The 20,498-nt window shown below is 30.4% G+C and overlaps 1 protein-coding gene across 3 annotated transcripts in view; it reads left to right on the top strand.

Moving 5' to 3' along the window:
* Nucleotides 1–6,197: 6,197 nt before the first annotated feature.
* The window catches only part of LOC127734445 (semaphorin-1A-like), a 33,649-nt gene continuing 19,348 nt past the window's right edge, over nucleotides 6,198–20,498 (top strand). Inside the window, exons 1-3 of one of the 3 annotated variants that reach the window (XM_052244307.1) lie at nucleotides 6,198–6,306; nucleotides 7,763–7,801; nucleotides 11,268–11,382. In XM_052244307.1, coding sequence (XP_052100267.1) covers nucleotides 11,286–11,382 — 97 coding nt within the window. In that variant the 5' untranslated portion in view covers nucleotides 6,198–6,306; nucleotides 7,763–7,801; nucleotides 11,268–11,285. Of the gene's footprint in view, nucleotides 6,307–7,762; nucleotides 7,802–10,916; nucleotides 11,383–20,498 lie in introns of those variants that run through there. The other 2 variants (XM_052244309.1, XM_052244308.1) reach the window with 2 other exon arrangements.

Genomic DNA, 20,498 nt, shown 5'->3' on the forward strand with positions numbered 1-20,498 from the left:
TATATCACTTGTGGGTTTCAAAAAAATATGCATAACTTCATACTTAAGTCTTCCAGGATATTGGATACACTTGAAATTGTTGTTATAGTAGTGAGCATTTTAAAAACATAGGAGAGTGACAGGTTAATAGGAATATAAGAATTGTACTCTAATGAAATGTATGGCAATGCATGTCTAAATAATTGAAAATGTGCCATCTGACTTGATTAGTTGAAGCAGTTGAAAAGGTCTGTTTATGGAACTTATCATTCTCCTGAAAATTTAGATTTCAAAAGGTCATAGAAAATTCTATTAAGGACCCAAATAATGGATATAAAGGATATTTCCTCTGCATTAATTCTTTTAATGTTCTATCCCAAAGGCAATTTTTGGAAACTTGAGTTGTTCAAGGATTAAGTTATATCATGGACTGTCATAAGAAAATGAGATCACAGTTCCCTTATCATTCATTCATTGTTTTTGAGGTCAGTTTATGGTTGAAATCAGAACACGAGCAACCCTGAAATAGGACTGAAGGCTGATTTACAATACAGATTGTAGGGCCATCCATTCAACACTCTATCATTCTGTCTCAGTTGGTATAATATGACGTCATATAATTTATTTAAGAAAGGAGAAAAATGATAAATTTTATAAAGATTTTAAAGTACAGTTGTAAATTTGTAAATTGTTGTCAGATGTCTCCTTGTCATAGATGAATGCATGTATACTAAGACCTCAGATTCAAGCCCTCAAGGCAACTTCTGACAAGTTAACTGGACTATTTTTTCCACAAGATTTAAGTGCAGTTTTGTTTGTTTTATTAAAAAAAATTATTTTACCTTACTGATAGTAAATAAAGACCACTGCATAGGAATATAGAATTTCAACCTTGGATGAATTATGACTTTAACCCTTTATGGTGACATCAAAATCATCTAAGTTTTGATAAAGAAACTCTTATCAAAGCAAGTGAATTGAAATTTAAACATTTATGAAATTTCCATAATTTATTGGAGGGATCAAGGAAGGTTTATATTAACCAGGTAGTGACGCAAATCATGCACTGTGTGGCGAAATAACTGCAAAAACCTTCCAGATATTTGGCAATCAGTGGTCATCTTTATGACTTTCTATATTTGCTTGTCCCTGGACGTGTCGTCTGCTGTTGACAATTTCTAGCCCAGTCCACTTCCTGTTCAGGTCAAAGTCATTTGACACCACAGCCAAGTTTTATGGACCATCGTATTATGATCTTGATGTCATACCCCTGAAAAGATATTCATCAGTTATTTTATGACGGGGAAAAATCATTATAGTTCGGACATATATAACAACACCATCATGTCAGAGTTTGACAGATTGGAATATAGCTAACTAATCATATTTTAACGACACCATCAAAATTTGACAAAACAAATCGATATCATATTTGTGGTAATTATATCATTATATTTTAGATGAGTTGTTATTGCATGTTGTCTGCCAGAAAACTAATTGGCAAATCAAAATGATCAACTGGACACTATTTGCATTTATAATATAGGTATCTGGTACCACCAAATACCAGTGTACTGAATTGATACTTAGTCTTAATAAATTTTATGCATCTATATATGTCCTGCTTATTATGACAAAGCACATTCATAAAAATTCTAGACCTAAATTAGGAGTCACTATTTTTTAAGATCCAAACATTACTTGTAATCATCTGCATTATCATGATCTTTGTATGTGATATCGCTTAATTCAGTATACTCTGTTTTTATAAGTACAGATTTTTTTGAAATTATTTTGTTAAGAGAGAGTTGCATTTATAAAAGATGAAATATTTGGTAGATGCTTAATATTATGAGTCTAAACTTTAACTGACCCTTTTTTAATATTAACGACCTTTAAGACTTGAATTGGTGTTCGTGCATGTTCATTATTTTGAGGATTTGAAATTACAAAAGTCACCTATCAAATGAGCAATGATTTTGTTTATCTAAAAAGCAGAATTATCCTTGTTTTACTCATAGATTAACAACCCTTACTAAAACATTTAAAGTTATTAATCAGTATAAACACCTAGAACCCTTAAAAAGCCATTCCATTTTTTTTTATTAACAAAAGTAATGGAAAATAAAATGATAAAATTGTTAATGCTGCATGAAAACCCATTCTAACAAGCTTTTTATACAACTGCAAAATTTGCCTTCGTAAAAAATTATAATGTTATGACTTTGTCAGTGGCGTCATCGGTTTCCAGAGAATAACTTGAGTATAATTGTATAGATCTTTATGAAATTGTACCACAAGGTTCTGTACCACAAAAGGAAGGTTGGGATTGATTTTGGGGGTTATTGTCCTAACTGTTTAGGAATAAGGGGCCAAAAAAGGACAAAAAAAGGCATTTTTCTTGTTTTAGGACAATAACTTGTGTATAAAGTGTATGGATCTCTATGAAATTGTACCACAAGGTTCCATACACATACATCAAAATGAAGGTTGGGATTGATTTCCTGGGGTTATGGCCCAAACTGTTTAGGAATTAGAGGCCAAAAAAATAAAATTTAGGGTTTCTGGACAATAACTTGAGTATAAGTCTGTGGATCTCTATGAAACTGTACCACAAAGTTCCATACCATAAAAGGAAGGTTTGGATTGATTTTGGGGTTATGGCCCTAATCTTTTAGAAAAAGGGGCCAAAAACAATACTTTTGTAGTACTTTGTATAAATTGCTTATTTCTTGACCAATTTCAATGGGGTTTGATTTTAAGTCTTGAATTCTTGGGGTTCTTTGATATGCTGAATCTAACCATGTTTTTTTTAAGATTTTTAATTTTGGGGCCCGTTTTAAAATTAGTCCACATTAAGGTCCAAAGAGTCCAAAATAAAATTTTACTTTGACCTATAATTGTTTTCTTTTTACACATTGTGACGAATGGAGAGTTGTCTCATTGGCACTCATATCACATCTTTTTTTTTTGAAGAATTTTGTAGTAGGTTTGTTTGTTATTCTGTATAAATTAATTTTCAGAATGCAATGTGTATTTTTTTTTGATGAAGCAAACCCCTTTAAAAACTATGCTAATATTGTCCATTAATAAATACATAAATTCGTGGTGTACTAGGATATACTGAATCTAACCATGTATTTAGATATTTGATATAGGTTAAAGTGCAATTTAAAATTTTTCAGTTCTTCTTTGACCAGATTCATTTTGTTTCAGAAACCTATGCTGTGTCATATATTTGATCACAATCCAAATTCAGAGCTGTATCAAGCTTGAATGTAGTGTTCATTCTTGCCCCAACTGTACATGGTTCGACCTCTGCAGTCGTATTAAGCTGTGTCTAGCGAAGCATTTTATTTGATAATGAATATCTAAAATTATTAAATAATTATCAAACATGTTGATAGCCCATCAATGTTATTTTTGGAGCTTGTGCCAACAATAAGGACAAAAACTCTCCTGGCAATTATACAATAAATATATGAAATATTCAAAGGAAAAATCCTAAATTGAACTGGAAAAGCACCAAAAAATACTGCTTAGGAACCTCTTCAGGTCATCTTTGTTTACATATTAATTGGTAGTATTTATGTCCTTGGTGTTGATGGCAAATCTTTAGAAATCTCTGTAAAATTTATTATCCAGGGAGGATCTTAGGTTTCAAGAGAAAGGGGTCATGCAGTGAGGTGAAATTTTATTTGACGATTTTATGCACAAAAAAAAATTGTTTACGATCAAAGTAGTGGCAAAACCCCTCTAGTCCCCCCTGTATCTGCCACTAACAGAGTTTGACATATGCTGTAGACTCTGTTATATTGCTTTAGACCACAATTTTACCTTTATATGTCTTTTCTGGTTTTATTGTGCTGTCATGTTGGTTTTTTCTCAATTATTTATACCACATAGAACTGCATTTCTCCTTCTTCTCATGCTTACATGTTGTAAGATCAAGAAAGTCACTGCATGGTTGTCAACAATGAGGTGACTCCCACACCTCACGGCAAATCCAAGGCATTCTTTTTTAAAAGATCTGCAGTAGATATGGGAACATTCTTCTTTCCCTTCTATTTCCTTAGGTCAAGACAACTTTCACATGAATTAATGCATGGCTGAAGGTAAAGCTACCACATAAATTTCTCTGATAAATTATGTCCCATTTTAGATTTTTTACTCTGTGGTGGTATGATTGTTGAGATTTAAGAAAAAAGACTACTTCATTTTTCATTTTGTATTAATGTTCTTTACGATAAAAGACTATTAATTTGTGATAACATTAAGATTTTTATATGCAGATTTGTACACAATATTATATTCTATTTCAGGAAGAAAAATGACAAGACCATTTATGGTAAGTCTTTTATTTGTCATTTAAGGTCAAGATAGAGGTCACTCTTTTTTTGTAGAGTTCAGTTTGTACAGTTAAGAATATTGCATAAGGTTTCTTCAAACTACTCTCCTTGCAATAGCTCAGTCAAGATATTTCTGGATATAACTGAATGAGATGTTTGGTATATTTGTTAATGAGACTCCAACTCAAAAGAACTCAAAATAAACCAAAAACAACTAGAGGTCAACATACGGTTTTCAACAATAGAAAATTATGAGTAAAAGAATATACAAGGTATTCGTCAATGAGGCAGCAAACCAACAACAAAAATAACCCCCCAGAAAAAGAGGGCAACAAAGTGTGACTGTCTATTTGATATATAAAGTCCTAAATCTCCCTGTCTAGAAAAGTTGTGAATAAATTGAAAAGTGACATTGATTGATTGATACATGAATTATGCAAAGATGATGATGTATGGCCTTATTTAAATAAAATGTGGTTTTGTTGCAATTCTGAAAGTAAGTATGGCTGTTACTATGATCAAAGATTTGTATATAACCTGATGGGGAAATTCATGTTAAAAGCATCGTCTAGGAAACCTAGACTGGGATTATATATTGCAGAGATAATGATATGACAGTCCTTCCTAAATTGTGGTTTGAGCAGTCATCCGAAATTTGAGATGTCCACCATCTCATAGTATATTTCATTATAATTGAATATATCAGTTCGATCCTTACTTAAATTTGTGATTTTCATGCTAATCTTAGCTGTCTTAGTCCATCATTGTGAACCCTTGCAACATTGAACAATCCTCTTTGTAAATTAAGCCAAACTTGATCTGAAGATTAGACCATGTTGGAAAACGTCTTTTATTTTGAAATCTTTGATTAGGTCAAACTGAACTTGACCTTAGTGACCTATTTTCATTCAAGGTTATAATTGCGTAGGGTAATTGCAAGGTGAGCAATAAACACTACTGGTTCTTGGGACTTGTAGAGATGTACCAGTTACAAAGTACTAATTTTGTACTGTGTGACCAAAAACACTTACTGCAATAAAACATGCATGTCATAAGTATACAAATGATTAATGCATACATGTAGACATGCAGATGTCGTTTGTATTTTATAGAGTTGTGTGCATGAATATTTATTTTTATTGAAGGTGGACTGCAAAAGATCATTCAAGAAATAAATATTTTATGTCACTGGTGACTATGAATACATTTCCCATACTTGACAATACCACAAATAGGTGTCGTGGATGTCTGCTGCCATTTGTTAGCAGATGGTTATTTTTTTCAGTTTTGTGGGCAAAACTGATTGTTTGTAAATTTTACATTGGCTGTTAGGTGGAAATGGATTTGTTCCAAACATTTCCTTTATTAAAACATATATACATCTCCTTATTTTTATATATATATTTTTTTAATAATACTTTTTAATGTAAGTTAATAGTACTACATTTTGGTTGGATTAAGACGTATATAATTTCATTTCTATCCAATTATTCAGTTTGCTATAAAATGTTACAACTTCTTATAAAATATGCTATAATGTTTGTGCAATGATCAGTGAGAAATTGTGTCTCCTAAAATCAGCTATTATTTTCATTAGATCAGGCGATAGACTGGATAAAAATCTTTGTTTGATTTGTAATAATGACATAGCCAAAAAATTGTAAAAAATAGCCCTGTGGTCAAGCACAGTTGGACAATTTGACCCGTCCTAAATCATCAAATCTCGTTCACCTGTAAAAATTTAATCAACACTTGTCCAGGTGAGAGGAAGATCGGATTTATAAAACATTATCGCATCGAAGTTTGGGAACAAGTGGATTATGGGAGAAATGAGCCCAGCTATTTCCATTGGCTGATTCCCGCCTAATTGTTTACTATCAAGAATACTATAATGTTTACTTAAGTTTTTGCAAGCAAAATTGAATCTGGAAATATAGGAGTTAAAACCATTTTGTGTACATTTTTATGATTATAAAAGGTAAGTTTAGAGTAACTTATATGCATTAATAATAGAAACTTTGTGCCATTATGTGTTTGTACAGGTGAGCATATTTTCTTTACAATTGATTACAGGTGTATGTTGTAAGCTTCCTTTTTACCTGTAATCAGGTTCATTAGATTGTTTACCTGTCCCTTGATAATAACATACCTGCACACTATTGCATGCTACCTGCTAATGCATATCGATGCCATCAAGTGCAGGCATTAATATCCATGATACAACATGTTGCATGTGAAGAAAAGATTAAAGGGTTTATGCATGATGCACCATATTGAAAACTTGATGATGTAATGGGAAAAATTGATTGCCGATTGGTTTCTTTTCACAATCTTAATTGAACATGCCGCAAGTCCTATTGCTGTGCAAAAAAATTGATCATATGTCAAGTTGATAAATAGAGCGCACATAATATAACATAAACTAAAATAGCAGCATTAAGGACTTGCGTCTTTAGATTTACATCATGTTGATGATGCAATGTTTTGAAGCTTTAGTTGGAACGATTAAATATAATTGCAGCAATTATGAGTTTAGCCTTTAACTGAGGGTGCTGTGACTATTGCACATACCTTGTCCATTAAAAAATGAGAAAAGCAAGAAGAGCATATTTGATAAACAAAACCATTCACTTTACAAACTTCATTTATACATTATGTTTGTTTTGTATTTTGATCATGTTGGTAAAAGGCTAGTAAGTAATTAATTGTTAGAAATTTTCCGTCCTGCTGACTCAAAAGCATATGAATACAGGTACATTATTGTAGATATATCCATATAATAAACAGTTGATCAAAATCCAGCATCATGTGCATAATTTCTCTTTAAGTACTGGTGTGCTATTTAGAACTTAAAATATTGTGTATAGAGACATAGACTGTTGTTGAAGACTAGGTTAACCTGTAGATGTGTTTTGGTTTTTTGTGTCATTGTGGTTTTGTTTCACTGAGGTATACTTTGGGGTTTCCTTGTAATGTTCATATTACTATAAGGGTCATACTTATAGTTGAGTGATTCATAGAAGTTACATTTTCACTGAATTTGCTTGTCTAATAAGAATCATGCATCCTTTATTTTGTGCAGTCATCTTTCACTGGACATTTGCCAAACTAATTTCAATGGTCATCTGAATTTTATTCAGCAATAGGTTCTGTTAGTAATGGTGCAAATTTCATTCAGCACTTTAAAACGTAGGAGCTCAACCTGGACTTAATAATTGATATGGACTGGATATCACTTTTGGCAGTCAGAAAAAGCTAAGTGAGAGATGGGAAAGCAACATCTCCTCCCTTGTCACCCAGTAATGTAAGTCCTGAGGTTTATAAGTTATATTGTAGACTATTCCTTGATAAATTCTGACTGCTGTCAGTATAATAGCTTTCAGTACCTTTCAAGTAGAAAAAGAAGCATTAAAGATATTTTTTTTTCATTCCAGGTGCTAGCTAAACAACAGTTGATGTCAACTTAAATACTGGTAAGTTTTGTTTTGTTGTTTTTAAGTGTGAAGTTTAATTGCTTTCACATTTTGCTTCTTGACAAAATATAAAATTCAGATTATCACAATTCTGACTATCACATTTATGTACAATACTTAATGATACTTCTATGCAAAGTTGTCACAAACAGGTCTATGTACAATACAGACTATCACTTAATGCAAAACTCTTGCCAACAAATTTATGCACACATTTCATTTTGTATTATTCTCAGTAATGCATAGTTGTGTATACATAGGTTTTGATTTGGCCAAATAGAAATAGATTGTATATTGTCAAATTTATAGGTTGCACTTTGTAAATACAGCTGTTTCTCAAACTACGCCTCTTTTGGGGAGATATAGAATATTCATAGATAATTAATTTTGTTTACAAACTGGATCCCCAGTTATGATCTCTATGTTTCATCTCATAGAGACATAACTTGGGAATGTTACCAGTAAATATACATATAGATGCATATTGTTTATATTGAAATCTGTGGTAATCCTACTGTTAAGATAGGGGTAGTTAAGAAATTTAGTGTTAGTTTAAACTCTTAGAAGTTCGGGGCATATAAATGTTGAAAATATGCTGCACAGCCCTATATTTTGACCTTTGAAAAAAATAGTAGTGCATATGAACTTTCCATTCTAGGATATGATTTTTTTCAAAACTTCATAGTAAAAGTGGTACAGTTTTAGCCCTAAAAGGAGTTCCTATGGGAAATTGCATTGTCAATATTTACAGAAATGCAACCTATAAGTGGCTAAAACCCACTATCTACCTGCTAGAATGGTATGCACATCTGCACGTTTTACTTCTTACATACTAGTTATTTTAAAAGACAAATTCAACCTTGTTAGTTTTGCTGGCAGTTACTAAGATAGCAAGGTCAATATACCTTTAGATTCAAGAATTATCTGTAGACATTAAAAATATCATTAAGAATGATTTCTGCATTTAGATGTCTAGATTGTTTTTCCTCCATACTTTCAGTTCTAAATATGGACCAAAAATGTGTATATCATGTATTCTGTAGGGCTATATAGTATGGTTGAATTGTAATGCATGTTTGTATGTGTGCCTTTTGATCTAGGCTAGTATATTAGTCAATAAATATATTAATAATAGAATGCCTATACAAAGCCAAATATAAATATCTTATTACTGCAGTCATTATTTCACTGTAGTTAAGAACCTAGGGCATCAACACGACTTTTTTTTACACAAAGAGCGATTAAAGATTTGATTGACTATTACAAAGCAACCATTTTTGATCACCTTTTATAGGTTTTTAATTTTTGCCTTTGCTTGCGGCAAATAGTAACAAAAATTAAAGTACATTGTTATCATTTAGGCTCACTTACTTTTGACACCTTTTATCTTTTCTTTGATTTTGAAGGAAGTGTATTTAAAGACATACAGAGGGTTTTACACCACCGATCAAAGTCCCCGTGACCTTGATCAGTTTTTAGTATTGCTTTCCCGGTAAGCAAATAGACGCTATCATGACTCATAGTGCTTCTCTTTTTACCTGTGTGTACGGGTGGTTATCTACGTAAATGTTGACTTATCAATCCTCACACTTTTGTGTAATATTGGGTACATTAAATGACACTCGTACATTAGGAAATATCAAGGCAGTGTGAAGTAATCACCATTAGATTTCCACATCATTTTTTTCTGAGTTATTTAAACTACTGATTTTGGAGAACACTTTTAAAGTTTTATTTGAACTTAATTGTAGATATCAAATTTCAGTTTAGTAATCCAAAATTAAGAAGTATACACAATATTAGTACAATCCTCAGACACAATCATATATAGTAATATGGAAATTAATTTACTAAGAACAATATTGAGAAGTTAAGAGTCTACAGATTTTTATTCATTTTTTTTCTTTTTTTCAAAAGTTTTGTTTCATTTGAATTTTTTTTTTGGTCAAAGAAAATAAAAAAACTTCAGATTCATTATAACTTACTATTGTACTTGGAAAGAATATTGATATTTTTAAAGTCCTTATGTAGTCAATTAGAATTTATTTTGAATTAATCAATTTCTGTTTTACTAACTTATTTTAATATTTGTTTTACATATAAAATTGATGCATTATTTATTTGCCATGACTTCTAATGTTGAAAAGAACAGTTTACCCAGGACAAATACACATTTTGAACTTTAGATCAAAGTCTTTTTAAAATTGAGTTTCGTCTAATTTGTTTAATTACCAAGGTGTGAGTTACTAATACAATTAAACAGTTTCTATAGAATTAAGCGCTAATTATAGAGTATGCTTAACTTAGTAACAGTATTGTTCTAAGGGAAGGGATCAGTTACAAAATTTTCTCTTAGTGTCTCCACTCTTTGTTTTGTTGTATACACTTAAGACAATGAAAGTGAAATAAATCTAGTTGTTTTGTGTAATACTGTATGTAAACATTAGGAAACTTGTTATGTCCCCTGCAGTGAAATCTGAACCCCCTGACGCTGTCGACCTCAATATGGCGTGATATACTTCCAAAATTCATTACAAACTAAAAGCTCCGACTAATTTACCATTTTAATGTTGACAATAGTTTTTAAAAGATTTGTTGAAATGAGGGATTATAAATTTAAAAAGAAATTTGGAGTAAGACTAAGCGAAAAAGACCCTTTGCTTTCTTGAAACCATTTGTTTATCAAGTTTGAACAAATACATTTTCTTTTGGGTCACAAAATAAACACAGAGTGATAGTTGCTAAAAAGGATTTGATAGAGGCAAATGTTTTTCAATAGTTTACTTTTGTATAAAGTATTATACTAACTTATGTTTACAAAACCCCATATTAGGGCTGTCAATCAAAAGGAGAAGAGTGTGCCTAAGGTTTCATAAAAATCAATATAGAAAATTAAAATATGATTAGTAATTATTTTAACTGTTTCCATAAACAAAGAATGATCTAATTAAAAAGATAATTGATTTTGCTTTGTCACATAGCTATTGTTTTGTTTTATAGTGTGTGTAATTATTTTTATGCTTGATTAACCCCATTGAAAGCCCCATAGTATGATTTGACAGTCAGCCAATCAGAGAGCAGTTCAGGTTTACACTATACAACAACAGTTTACTATCAACAGATTTATAATCACACATGGCCCTAGAGTTATAACTTGTTTTTTTATATACTGGAAATATTTTTAACCAGAAGGATTTTGATAATTGTATAAAGAAATGTCAAATATTGTAGATTCATGGATTATACATTGACAAGTAAAACATTTGACATTCAGTGAATTTTTATCTTCATACATCTACCTGAACAGTGGAAACCTTTGATACGAACATCTGTGTCACATAAACAGTGTGTTTTCTATATTTCATATTGTACAATTTGGATTTTACTTTAACCATCTATATTTAGTGAGAAAAAATTGATTTTAGTCTAAAGATATTTAGATTAACAAAGTAACATCTTTTTACAGCTTAAGTGCCAAAACAGGATGGATTTATTTAAAGTATTAACAGTATTATTAGCTATCCTGGGACTTTCTGTAGCATTTTTTGACAATTCAGCGAACTTGATATTAAAAACAACTGGTAAGTATATTGATTATAAAATTTTGAAAAAGTGCACAATAACTGCTGCAAGACTGAATGTTAAACATATGAGTTGCACTGAAAACTTTTATAGCTAACAGAATTTAACATCTTAAGTAGAAAAAAAATTGTCAAACTTTTATTAATTATTCAACTTTTTGAAAAATAAAGATGAAAACAAGAGAAGAAGTACAAACAAGATAGTCATAAGAAGACAAACTGTGTTCTGTAAATATTTACACAGAAAAGCAAAAGATTGTACAACATTGAACACTAAGAACTTAAAATATCGAGTGGAAGAAGACTTTTTACTATTAAATAGAGTATTGTATATTTTGTACACTTGAGAAAAGTTATTGGGGATATGAACTCATCAAAACAAATAATGCTGGAGCATAAAATTTTATGATAGCAATTGAAAGTTAGGACCATTATATTTGAGGGTTGTGATTTTGATGACACAGGTGTGCGATTGGCCTAACTACTTGAACTTTCCTTAGATAAAAGCACTTGAAAAGTGACATGTTATATCAATAGAAAGTTCAATAAAACTTAGATGGCACTAGTGATCTTTTTATAGGTCGATCCTTTAATTGGACAGTTATTCACTTTTTATATTATTTTAAGGATATATTTCCTTAAAAATGATGATTAGGTAAATGAAAAAGATGCAGGATGTTTTTTTTTTAATTAAAAAGATTGAAAATTTGCACAACAGGAAAAGTACTAAACATATCTGGAAATTTGTATAATAAACAAATATATATTTGTTAGGAAATTTTTAATAATTTATTTATAATGTGGTAAATTTCAGAAATCATTTTTCATTAGAGCAAATGTAATTGTAAAACAACGTTTTGTCAGCTTGGGATCTTGCGTAATAAAGTAATTGAAAAGAAATATAAGTGAGATTAAGGATTAAAACTTATTTCTAATTAACATGTCTCAAAGAAAATAAACTATTTTTGAGATATACACGTATATCACAAAAAGTAATAAGCTTTTACTAAAAGCAATATTAGTGTCAGTTGACAAAATGTCACCTTAAATTCATTTCACAGTTTAAGTTATGAATTGGGGATTTCTGATTGCCTAAACACAAATCTCTACTTCAGGTGAAAAGAAGATCTTTAATATCTAACCAACTTGGTTAAATCTTAGGCTCAAGGCCACTGATGCATGAATTGAAGTATGAATTTTAAGTGTCACATCTTAATGTATTATGGTTTGGTTCTCCGTATCATCTTCAACAAGCTACTAGGATAGGCTTGATAGATATTGTATTTGTTATTTTTCACCGAGCTCATTTGCATTTTACCATATAATGTATTACCAAATTTTACACCTTTTCTAACCAGCTTATTGTTACAAGATGATTTTTTTCTTTCTGACATTCTGACAAAATAGAACATTTGTCATTTTCATAAAACTGACATGTTTTTGCATATGTTTTGTGTTTTATTCATTCACTATAGGGATGGTAGCTATGAGACAGATGGGATCTCATATCAAACAAAATGCATCAGTCTTCATCAAGTTTCTCAGCAGTTTTATTTACTTGTTTACATTATCAGACTATTTTAAAATATAAAATCTACATTTTAAATCATAGTAATTTATATAGTTTGTGAAATTTATAGATAAATTGAAATCGGAAATTGCTGGAGTGGGAGTAGAGGAATACAGGAGAAAGATTTTCTTCTAAATACTGTAAAAGATGTTCCCAGTACTTGAAAAAAGGAAGGATTTTTTTTCAAATGTTAACAGTTTTCTCCTTCTTGATAGACAGAAAGGGTATATGTTACCCCCTGCTTAGCCCATTCATTATCCTAGCGCTAAGTAAGATATAGTTTTAGGGGGTTTATGTAAACAATGACCACTAATCTAAAGTGATAAAGCAGATTCCCTGACCACTGACTGGCCATCAAATCCTCATTACAACAGAGATAAGTCTAAAGTGACCACTAACTGACCATGTTATTTGTTGATAAGATCATGAAGTGTGAATCCTGTGGTGCACTATCATCAGGTTTAATTATGTACAATCAATTTTTATGTCATTGTTTGACCATTGGCCAAAATCAAGTAAATCACATCTACATCTGGAAAGGAATGGGAGAGGGGTTATTCTGGTCTAATTATAAGTAATCAAGATGTAAATCATCATTTGACCACTGGCCAAAAAATATGAATGTATACAAATCTATCAGCAAATTATCTGGAGGGGGGAAGTCCTGATTCAAGATCCTGAAATCAAAACTTCTTATTGTCATATTTAGACTGCAGTCTGTAGAACAAAATAAACCCAGTATTCTATGAAATTATCATTTTGTCTTATCTTTATATGAAAAAAAAAACCCTAAAATATCTAAATGGAAACCTAAGAGAATTTTTTGGATATAATAACAACAAAGAACAGTTGACTATTGGTTAACATCAAATTCTGGAAAGAATTAAGGGAATATCTGGTAACTATAGGATGAAGTGGAGTGTTGGTGTAACTTTTGGCAATAGGAATGTAAATTATAGCTTTCTTAGCTGACCCATATGAATGTAAATATCTTCATTAACCAAGGAATGTATTATGCCTGGAAGGATGGGAAGTCATTACACGGATTAATTAGTCAAATAATCATTCTGACAACAGTCCAAAATGGGGAGAATTTGTGCCTTTGCTTTTCTTATCTACCTTTTTTATATTCTTGAATTTCGTAAAACTAAAATAATTACTGTATTCATTTAAACAAATGATATTTACTCCTTGTTATGGGTCAACAATTTGAATAAGAAAGACATTATGTAGCATTTTAATTTATTCATATATATGTACAACTGGTTTGTATTATTGAATAAAAGCTGAAAAAAAATGTTGTGACAGCTTTATATAAACATTCTTTCTTCCTTTCTCACCTAATATTTACTCATTCTTTCGTCATTCTATAAACATTGTTATGGTTTAACATATGTTTTGTACAACAAATATTTGTTATAATCCCTTCCCTCGGGAACCTCACTGATAAAGAGCTTCATTACTTGATAAAAAATGATCTAGGATAGGTATATTGGCACTGTAATCTATAATTATCTGTTACATCCTGATTATAGCACTGGGATTAAAGATTAATTACCCCCAGACTAATTGATGCCAATGAAAAAATAATCCATAAAAAAGTTTTTCTTTGTTTTTCTGTCATCATATAGATGAGTCTGTTCTCTAGATAACCAATATTGTCCTAAATGTGCAGAAAAAAATTGCCACTGGACATCAAACCAACAAAAATCAATCATATTTTTTTCAAATATTTACAGAACTACCAGTGTACGTAATGAATTAATAGTATAGGCAGGGAAAAAAGTATTTCCTTGTTCCTGGAAGATAATATTTTTGTTATTGTTTTAATATATTTGGTTTTCAAGTTATAAGTTATAAGTTTAAAAATAAATGATTGTTTTAGTTAACGAACATGGTTATTAACCAATATACCTTCAAATACATTATATAAATAAATCTGCTTGACAAAAGTTTTGAAAAAAATTTCCCTTTTCCAATATTTGGATTAAATTTGTACAATCTTGTTGTGTATTGTCATCTGTCAACAGAAATAGTCAAAATGTCTGTTGATCTTAATTTGAAAAGTCTACAGTTATAAGGTCTTAGGCAATTTGAAGGTTACAAGTTCAGCTGACACTAACAGAAAACTAATATATAGTGTAATATATGTCATCACCAAGCGTCAGAATTGTCAGTTTCAGTGTCAGATGGTCTGTACTCCTTTAGGACACGATATTGTCCAAGTGTCACCAATCCGAATCAAGTGATTTCAGGGTTTTTTTTTCTATCCACGTAAATATTATGCTGTGAATTTGACATTCAACTTTAATTTAAAGTTTCCATTTTAAAATTTTAATATATTCTGATCAAGATTGTGCATGTTAAAATTTGATTTAAAGGAAGGAATAAGAGTAATGAATAATATGAATATTAAAAAAGGGGGAAGAAATAAATATTGTCAAGGTTAATGAAGGTGATACATGAAAATAATGATTGATTTTAAATTTCAATCAAATTTTGGTAATAAATTTAGTAATTTTACATTAATTTATGATCAGATATTCATAAAGCACATTTAAAAGTACATGAACATCGTATGACTTGACGTGTGGTATAAAAATGACATTGACAAAGTTTGCAATTAAGTCTACATGAACTATAAGCAAGGATTGACCACTGGGTGCCACTGTGACAAGTCTCCTGTTCTTGGGGTTCAGAGCTATTAACTGGCCCCAGTTTGACGGAAGCCACAAGAATTGTTATTGAAATATCGTCCTTTGGTTGAAGGGAAATTAAGTACTGTGTAGTTGTATAGATTAATTTGATTTTAAATGCTAACAAGAGCGCCATTTAATTATTCATAAGATCGTGTGTAGATGGCCTTGCTCAAAGCTCTGATTGAGATCGGAAAAAGTGAGTGCAATGAAATGTTTTTGTCAACACCAGTGAAGCATATGATCACTGGCACCGTTAGTCTATCGGCAGATTCGGGACAATCAGTAGTCATTGTCATCAAGTAGTTTGACATTTTGTATGACAAGTAGCTATTTTGATTTATGTGTGCATAATTAATCTGTGCAATATATATATTTAGTAGGTAATACATGTGAAGTACAGAACAATAAAATCATGTGATATGTGGGTTTTTTTTCGTCTATTCACAGACAGTTCTGTTTGTATAAACTTATGAACGATTATGAAATGATGCAATACAGGAAAATGAAAACATGGATATCCTAGTTAAAAAATTTTAAGAACTGCCTGTTTCCTTCTTTTTGTAGAATTTTCATAAATTGATAAGACATTTGTTTTTGATGGCTTCTTCTCATCACTGATCTGAACTTTTCCTTTCACATGAAATATTTTCCACTGGATGTAAAGTAAACAACATTCAATCAGTCAACATTCCCATGTGCTGCCTTATATTAGCTCTGGAGCTTGTAGAACACTGAGGTGAACTGGTTTAGCATACAGTTCACTGTACAATGATATGTTGCCTCTCTTATAAGTCTGAATGATATATTGATTAAAAAAAGCATCGGGAGCCAAAGCTTAATTAATTTTTAATTATGTTCTCTCATTAAATTGTCCATAAAACTATTTAAAACTAATTTATGCCTCCCTCTGGTAAGAGACTGCAGAAGTCAATAGTGTAATACAAATTGCAGCACATAAAGACGGCAGGTGCCTTTAACACCTGAACAGGTAAATTATCAATTAATCAATACCCATGTTAATAGGTATATTGTACTGTAATATTTGCCTTCTACTTTATTTAATGACACAAGAACACAAATATCGGCATTTTTCTATTGAAGGCATATTGACTTCAATTAAAAAAAATACTTATCGACACACTATTCCGTTGTGTTTATTATAATTTATTAACTTGTAAAATTACTTTATACTTCAAACACCTCTTTTGAAAAAGTGATTATGTAATTATAAAATGGTTTTTACAAATTATCAAAAAGTTAAATTATAGATAAATTGTTAATCATTGTAGTTGAAGCTCTCCCTTAGATTATTCAGGATACACAAAAACCACATGAAGTTGTCCATATTTGTGATTGTGGTTAAAATTTTGAAAAGTTTTGATAAATGCTTGAACGAGCTTTTGTCAATGCAATCGCTTATATGACTAAAATAAAAAAAGATCGTCAAAATGAAGTAGGTACATCCGAATAAATTGGATTGTTGGGGAAATAAAGAATAATAAAGGAAATAGATCATTACTCACAAATTGCACCTCTCCGGTATACTAAGTGGCCGGAATTATACTTTTAATTAGACAATTATTTCTATAGTAAATTGATTTACAAATGACCATATTTTACATGTTGATCAGAAAATCATCCATTATGGTTAGAGAAGGGTTTTCTATGATGATTTAAGGTAGATAAATAGATAATGCCTACGAAGTATAAAGATTTTGCTGATACTGCCGATATTTTAAACCTTAAGAGCATCATAAATTACGTTAATTTTGACATTTGTCAAGACTGTAGACATCAGATTTCTTTTGATTTTTCATCTTTTATAGCAGAAACATGCATGCCCTTTATCTTAGATAAAACATGGTTTGCACTTAAAAATTTACTGATGTGTATGAGTTTGCAAATGATATTTTTAATTTAAATTTTAAAAGTTCATGATCAAGGACAAACAACGCTATAATCTGAATATCCCCCTTTTTTAAACAATCTTTTATAAACCTGCTTAGACTCAACTTGAATGGTTGTATCTAGGTCAAAAGATTGTTAGAAAGGATTATGGTAGATGTAGTTAAAGCCGTAGCTTTGTGCCGATTCACGTTAAGTTTAAAATAAAATCTTGAGGACAAGCTACCTGGAGTAAAGCTCTGTCGGTAGTGTCAAAACATCTTAACAAGAATTGTAAAGATTTTCTAATTATCTGATAAAAGCTTTAAATAAGGATACCTAGTTTTCTCTTTAGAAGGAAGTTGTAAGAAATTTCAATCGACATCTTGTTACCGCAACAAAGATTTTCAACAATAAAATTCTATTTGAATATATTTATAGCTCCAGATGTTAGGAAATGTGACATTTAGAATGAATAAACATAGCTATACATTTAGTTGAAAGTCAAACGAAAAAGCTTATCAATTTTGTATATTAAAGATTGAGAAAATGTTTCAGCAATTGTAGTATTTAAAATACAATTGATACATTTAAAGTTGCTGATTATGGGTAATTATTACAAAAGGTTTCACTTAGCAGTTACTGATTTCAAAATTAAAAAAAAGTGCACTTGTTTAGATGCATGTCAAAACTAAAGCAGATTGCAGTATAAGATGCAAATTTCCACAGCTTTTCTGTCTAAGATACAATTACATTGCAATAAAACTTGCATATGCCATTTGTAAAGTCCCTGGTGCATTGTATTGCAACAAATAATCTGATAGCAAAATAATAAACAACACACATGTGTTTGTTTTCTTTGTAAGATGGTCTTGTAAAGTTATGAAAGAGTCAGTAATACTGTGTATCCTTATCAGATATAGTAACCTACAAATTGATAAAATATAACCGTCTTCTTTAGTGTCTTCTTTGAGTCGGTTACTGGAGTATTTATGGCATATGAAATGTTTGATAGGAGAAAAAATTATCATTAAATGTGCATATTTTATTGATATAATAAATAAGATACTTTTAGTGATTATATGTTATTACATAAATAATATCTTTAGTAGACTATTAATTTTATTAATAGTAATTGACTTCCAATTTCTATACTTTGAAGATATAACAATCTCCCATTTTTTTGCATTTGGATCGTTGGTAATTGTTTTTTTTGCAAGAACATGAGAAATTCTTGGAACAACAACATTTTTTTTTAACCATAATGCACATTTACATATATACATATATATGCAAGTTGCCAATAAAGATGAGTTCACCTTCTTTTGTATAAAAGAAAGTTTACTACACTACACTTTCTTATAAATGACCTATAAATTTATATTTCTAGCTGTAGTTACGTTCTATATGGGGGACAAGTATTAGGACATTTATGATAGACTGGATATGATAGATAAAGTTAAGAGTTTTGATGTTTGTTCCTTATGTCAATATATAGAACTACCAATAATACTTGGTAGTTGTTAGAGACTATGGCATTTCTGACTACTGCCATGTTGACTTGTTGGACAGTACTCCACTGATAGTGCGACGGAACTGTTTATCATTTCGAGGGTCTCAAATTGCATGAGTGGTTGGAAATGCTTTTGAATCTTTATTTTTCCATTAATCTAATGAGTCATTTCAATTTATTCTTAATCAGGTGATTTTTCAATGTGAATTTACTATATTTAGATAGGTTTGTGGTTTGAATGAATTAAAGGTTCAGGGTTATTAACGATTAATCAACACGTTTGAAAAGCTGGGTGGATTAACAAAAACCCCTATTTGATAAAAATCATAATCATTAAAGCGCAACATCATTATGTACACAAATGTATCAAATTTGAAATAATGGCCAAAATCTTGCACATCTGTCTCAAACCACCAAACTTCAAAGAGAAGCTCTTCTATTAGATAAATAGGAAAACAATAGGATTAATTTACCTGGCCCATGGCCGACCTATTGTTAATAAGGTAGTTGTATAGAATTAATATGATAATTATATGAAATATGATAATTGAGATAAAACATTAATCCCTCCGTGGATAATGAACTTTAATATTGATGAGAGAACATCAAACAAGACAGGTGCCCCTAAGGGAAGTAACTCCTGTTATAGATCGTTCTGCCCCGGGCCAGGTGTAACACTCTAGTAATTAGAAAATACATCTTCACTAGGTCGTTATGTCTTTGATGTTTCTATTTGAATCAAAACAGTAACATGGAAAATTAACATGTATATTTACATGTGAGAAAATTATACTGTGCATATGTCCTATAGATAAAACAGGTTTTTGCATAATTCTAACTTTTGTTTAAAAGAAACATAAAAGAGGTTAAAACATATAAGTGAATATAATTTTAGATCTTTATACATTCAACTTTTTTGTCTGCTTGTAAAATTTGATTGAATAAAAGCCTGTTATAAGTGCTGAAACAGCTGAAAGGAAACAGTTAACACAGTTTACATGTAGGAAATGTCAGAATATTATATAATTTAATTATTGTAGGTAATAAGTAGCAGAAAAAACATAAAAAAGTCAAACAAAAGATACACAAATTTTTTTCTAAGCTTAAAGTCAATAAAATTTAACCAGATATAATTTTGAATAAGAGAGAAAGTTAGGAAAGTGGTGTATTTATGTAGCAGTGAAAATTTATCCAACCTAAGGTTCTTTAGGAATTAAAATGTATATGTGTCGTAGATTTTTGTTGAATATATTTACTGTTTAGAAATATGTAAAGGTGTGGAAAGATTTGTGTTGTCAAAGTCTTATAGTTAATCTATTATCAAACTACAAGTAGCTTAAAATCATATTATTCTGTGGTCAGGGAATCATGAGTTAGTCAACACTTAAAAAAGTCGATATCTAGGGATATATATTCATTGACGTGAGCAAAGACTATTTGCAATTGGTTT

This window comes from Mytilus californianus, unplaced genomic scaffold (assembly GCF_021869535.1).
Source record: "Mytilus californianus isolate M0D057914Y unplaced genomic scaffold, xbMytCali1.0.p SCAF_3, whole genome shotgun sequence".
Taxonomy (NCBI): Eukaryota; Metazoa; Mollusca; class Bivalvia; order Mytilida; family Mytilidae; genus Mytilus; species Mytilus californianus.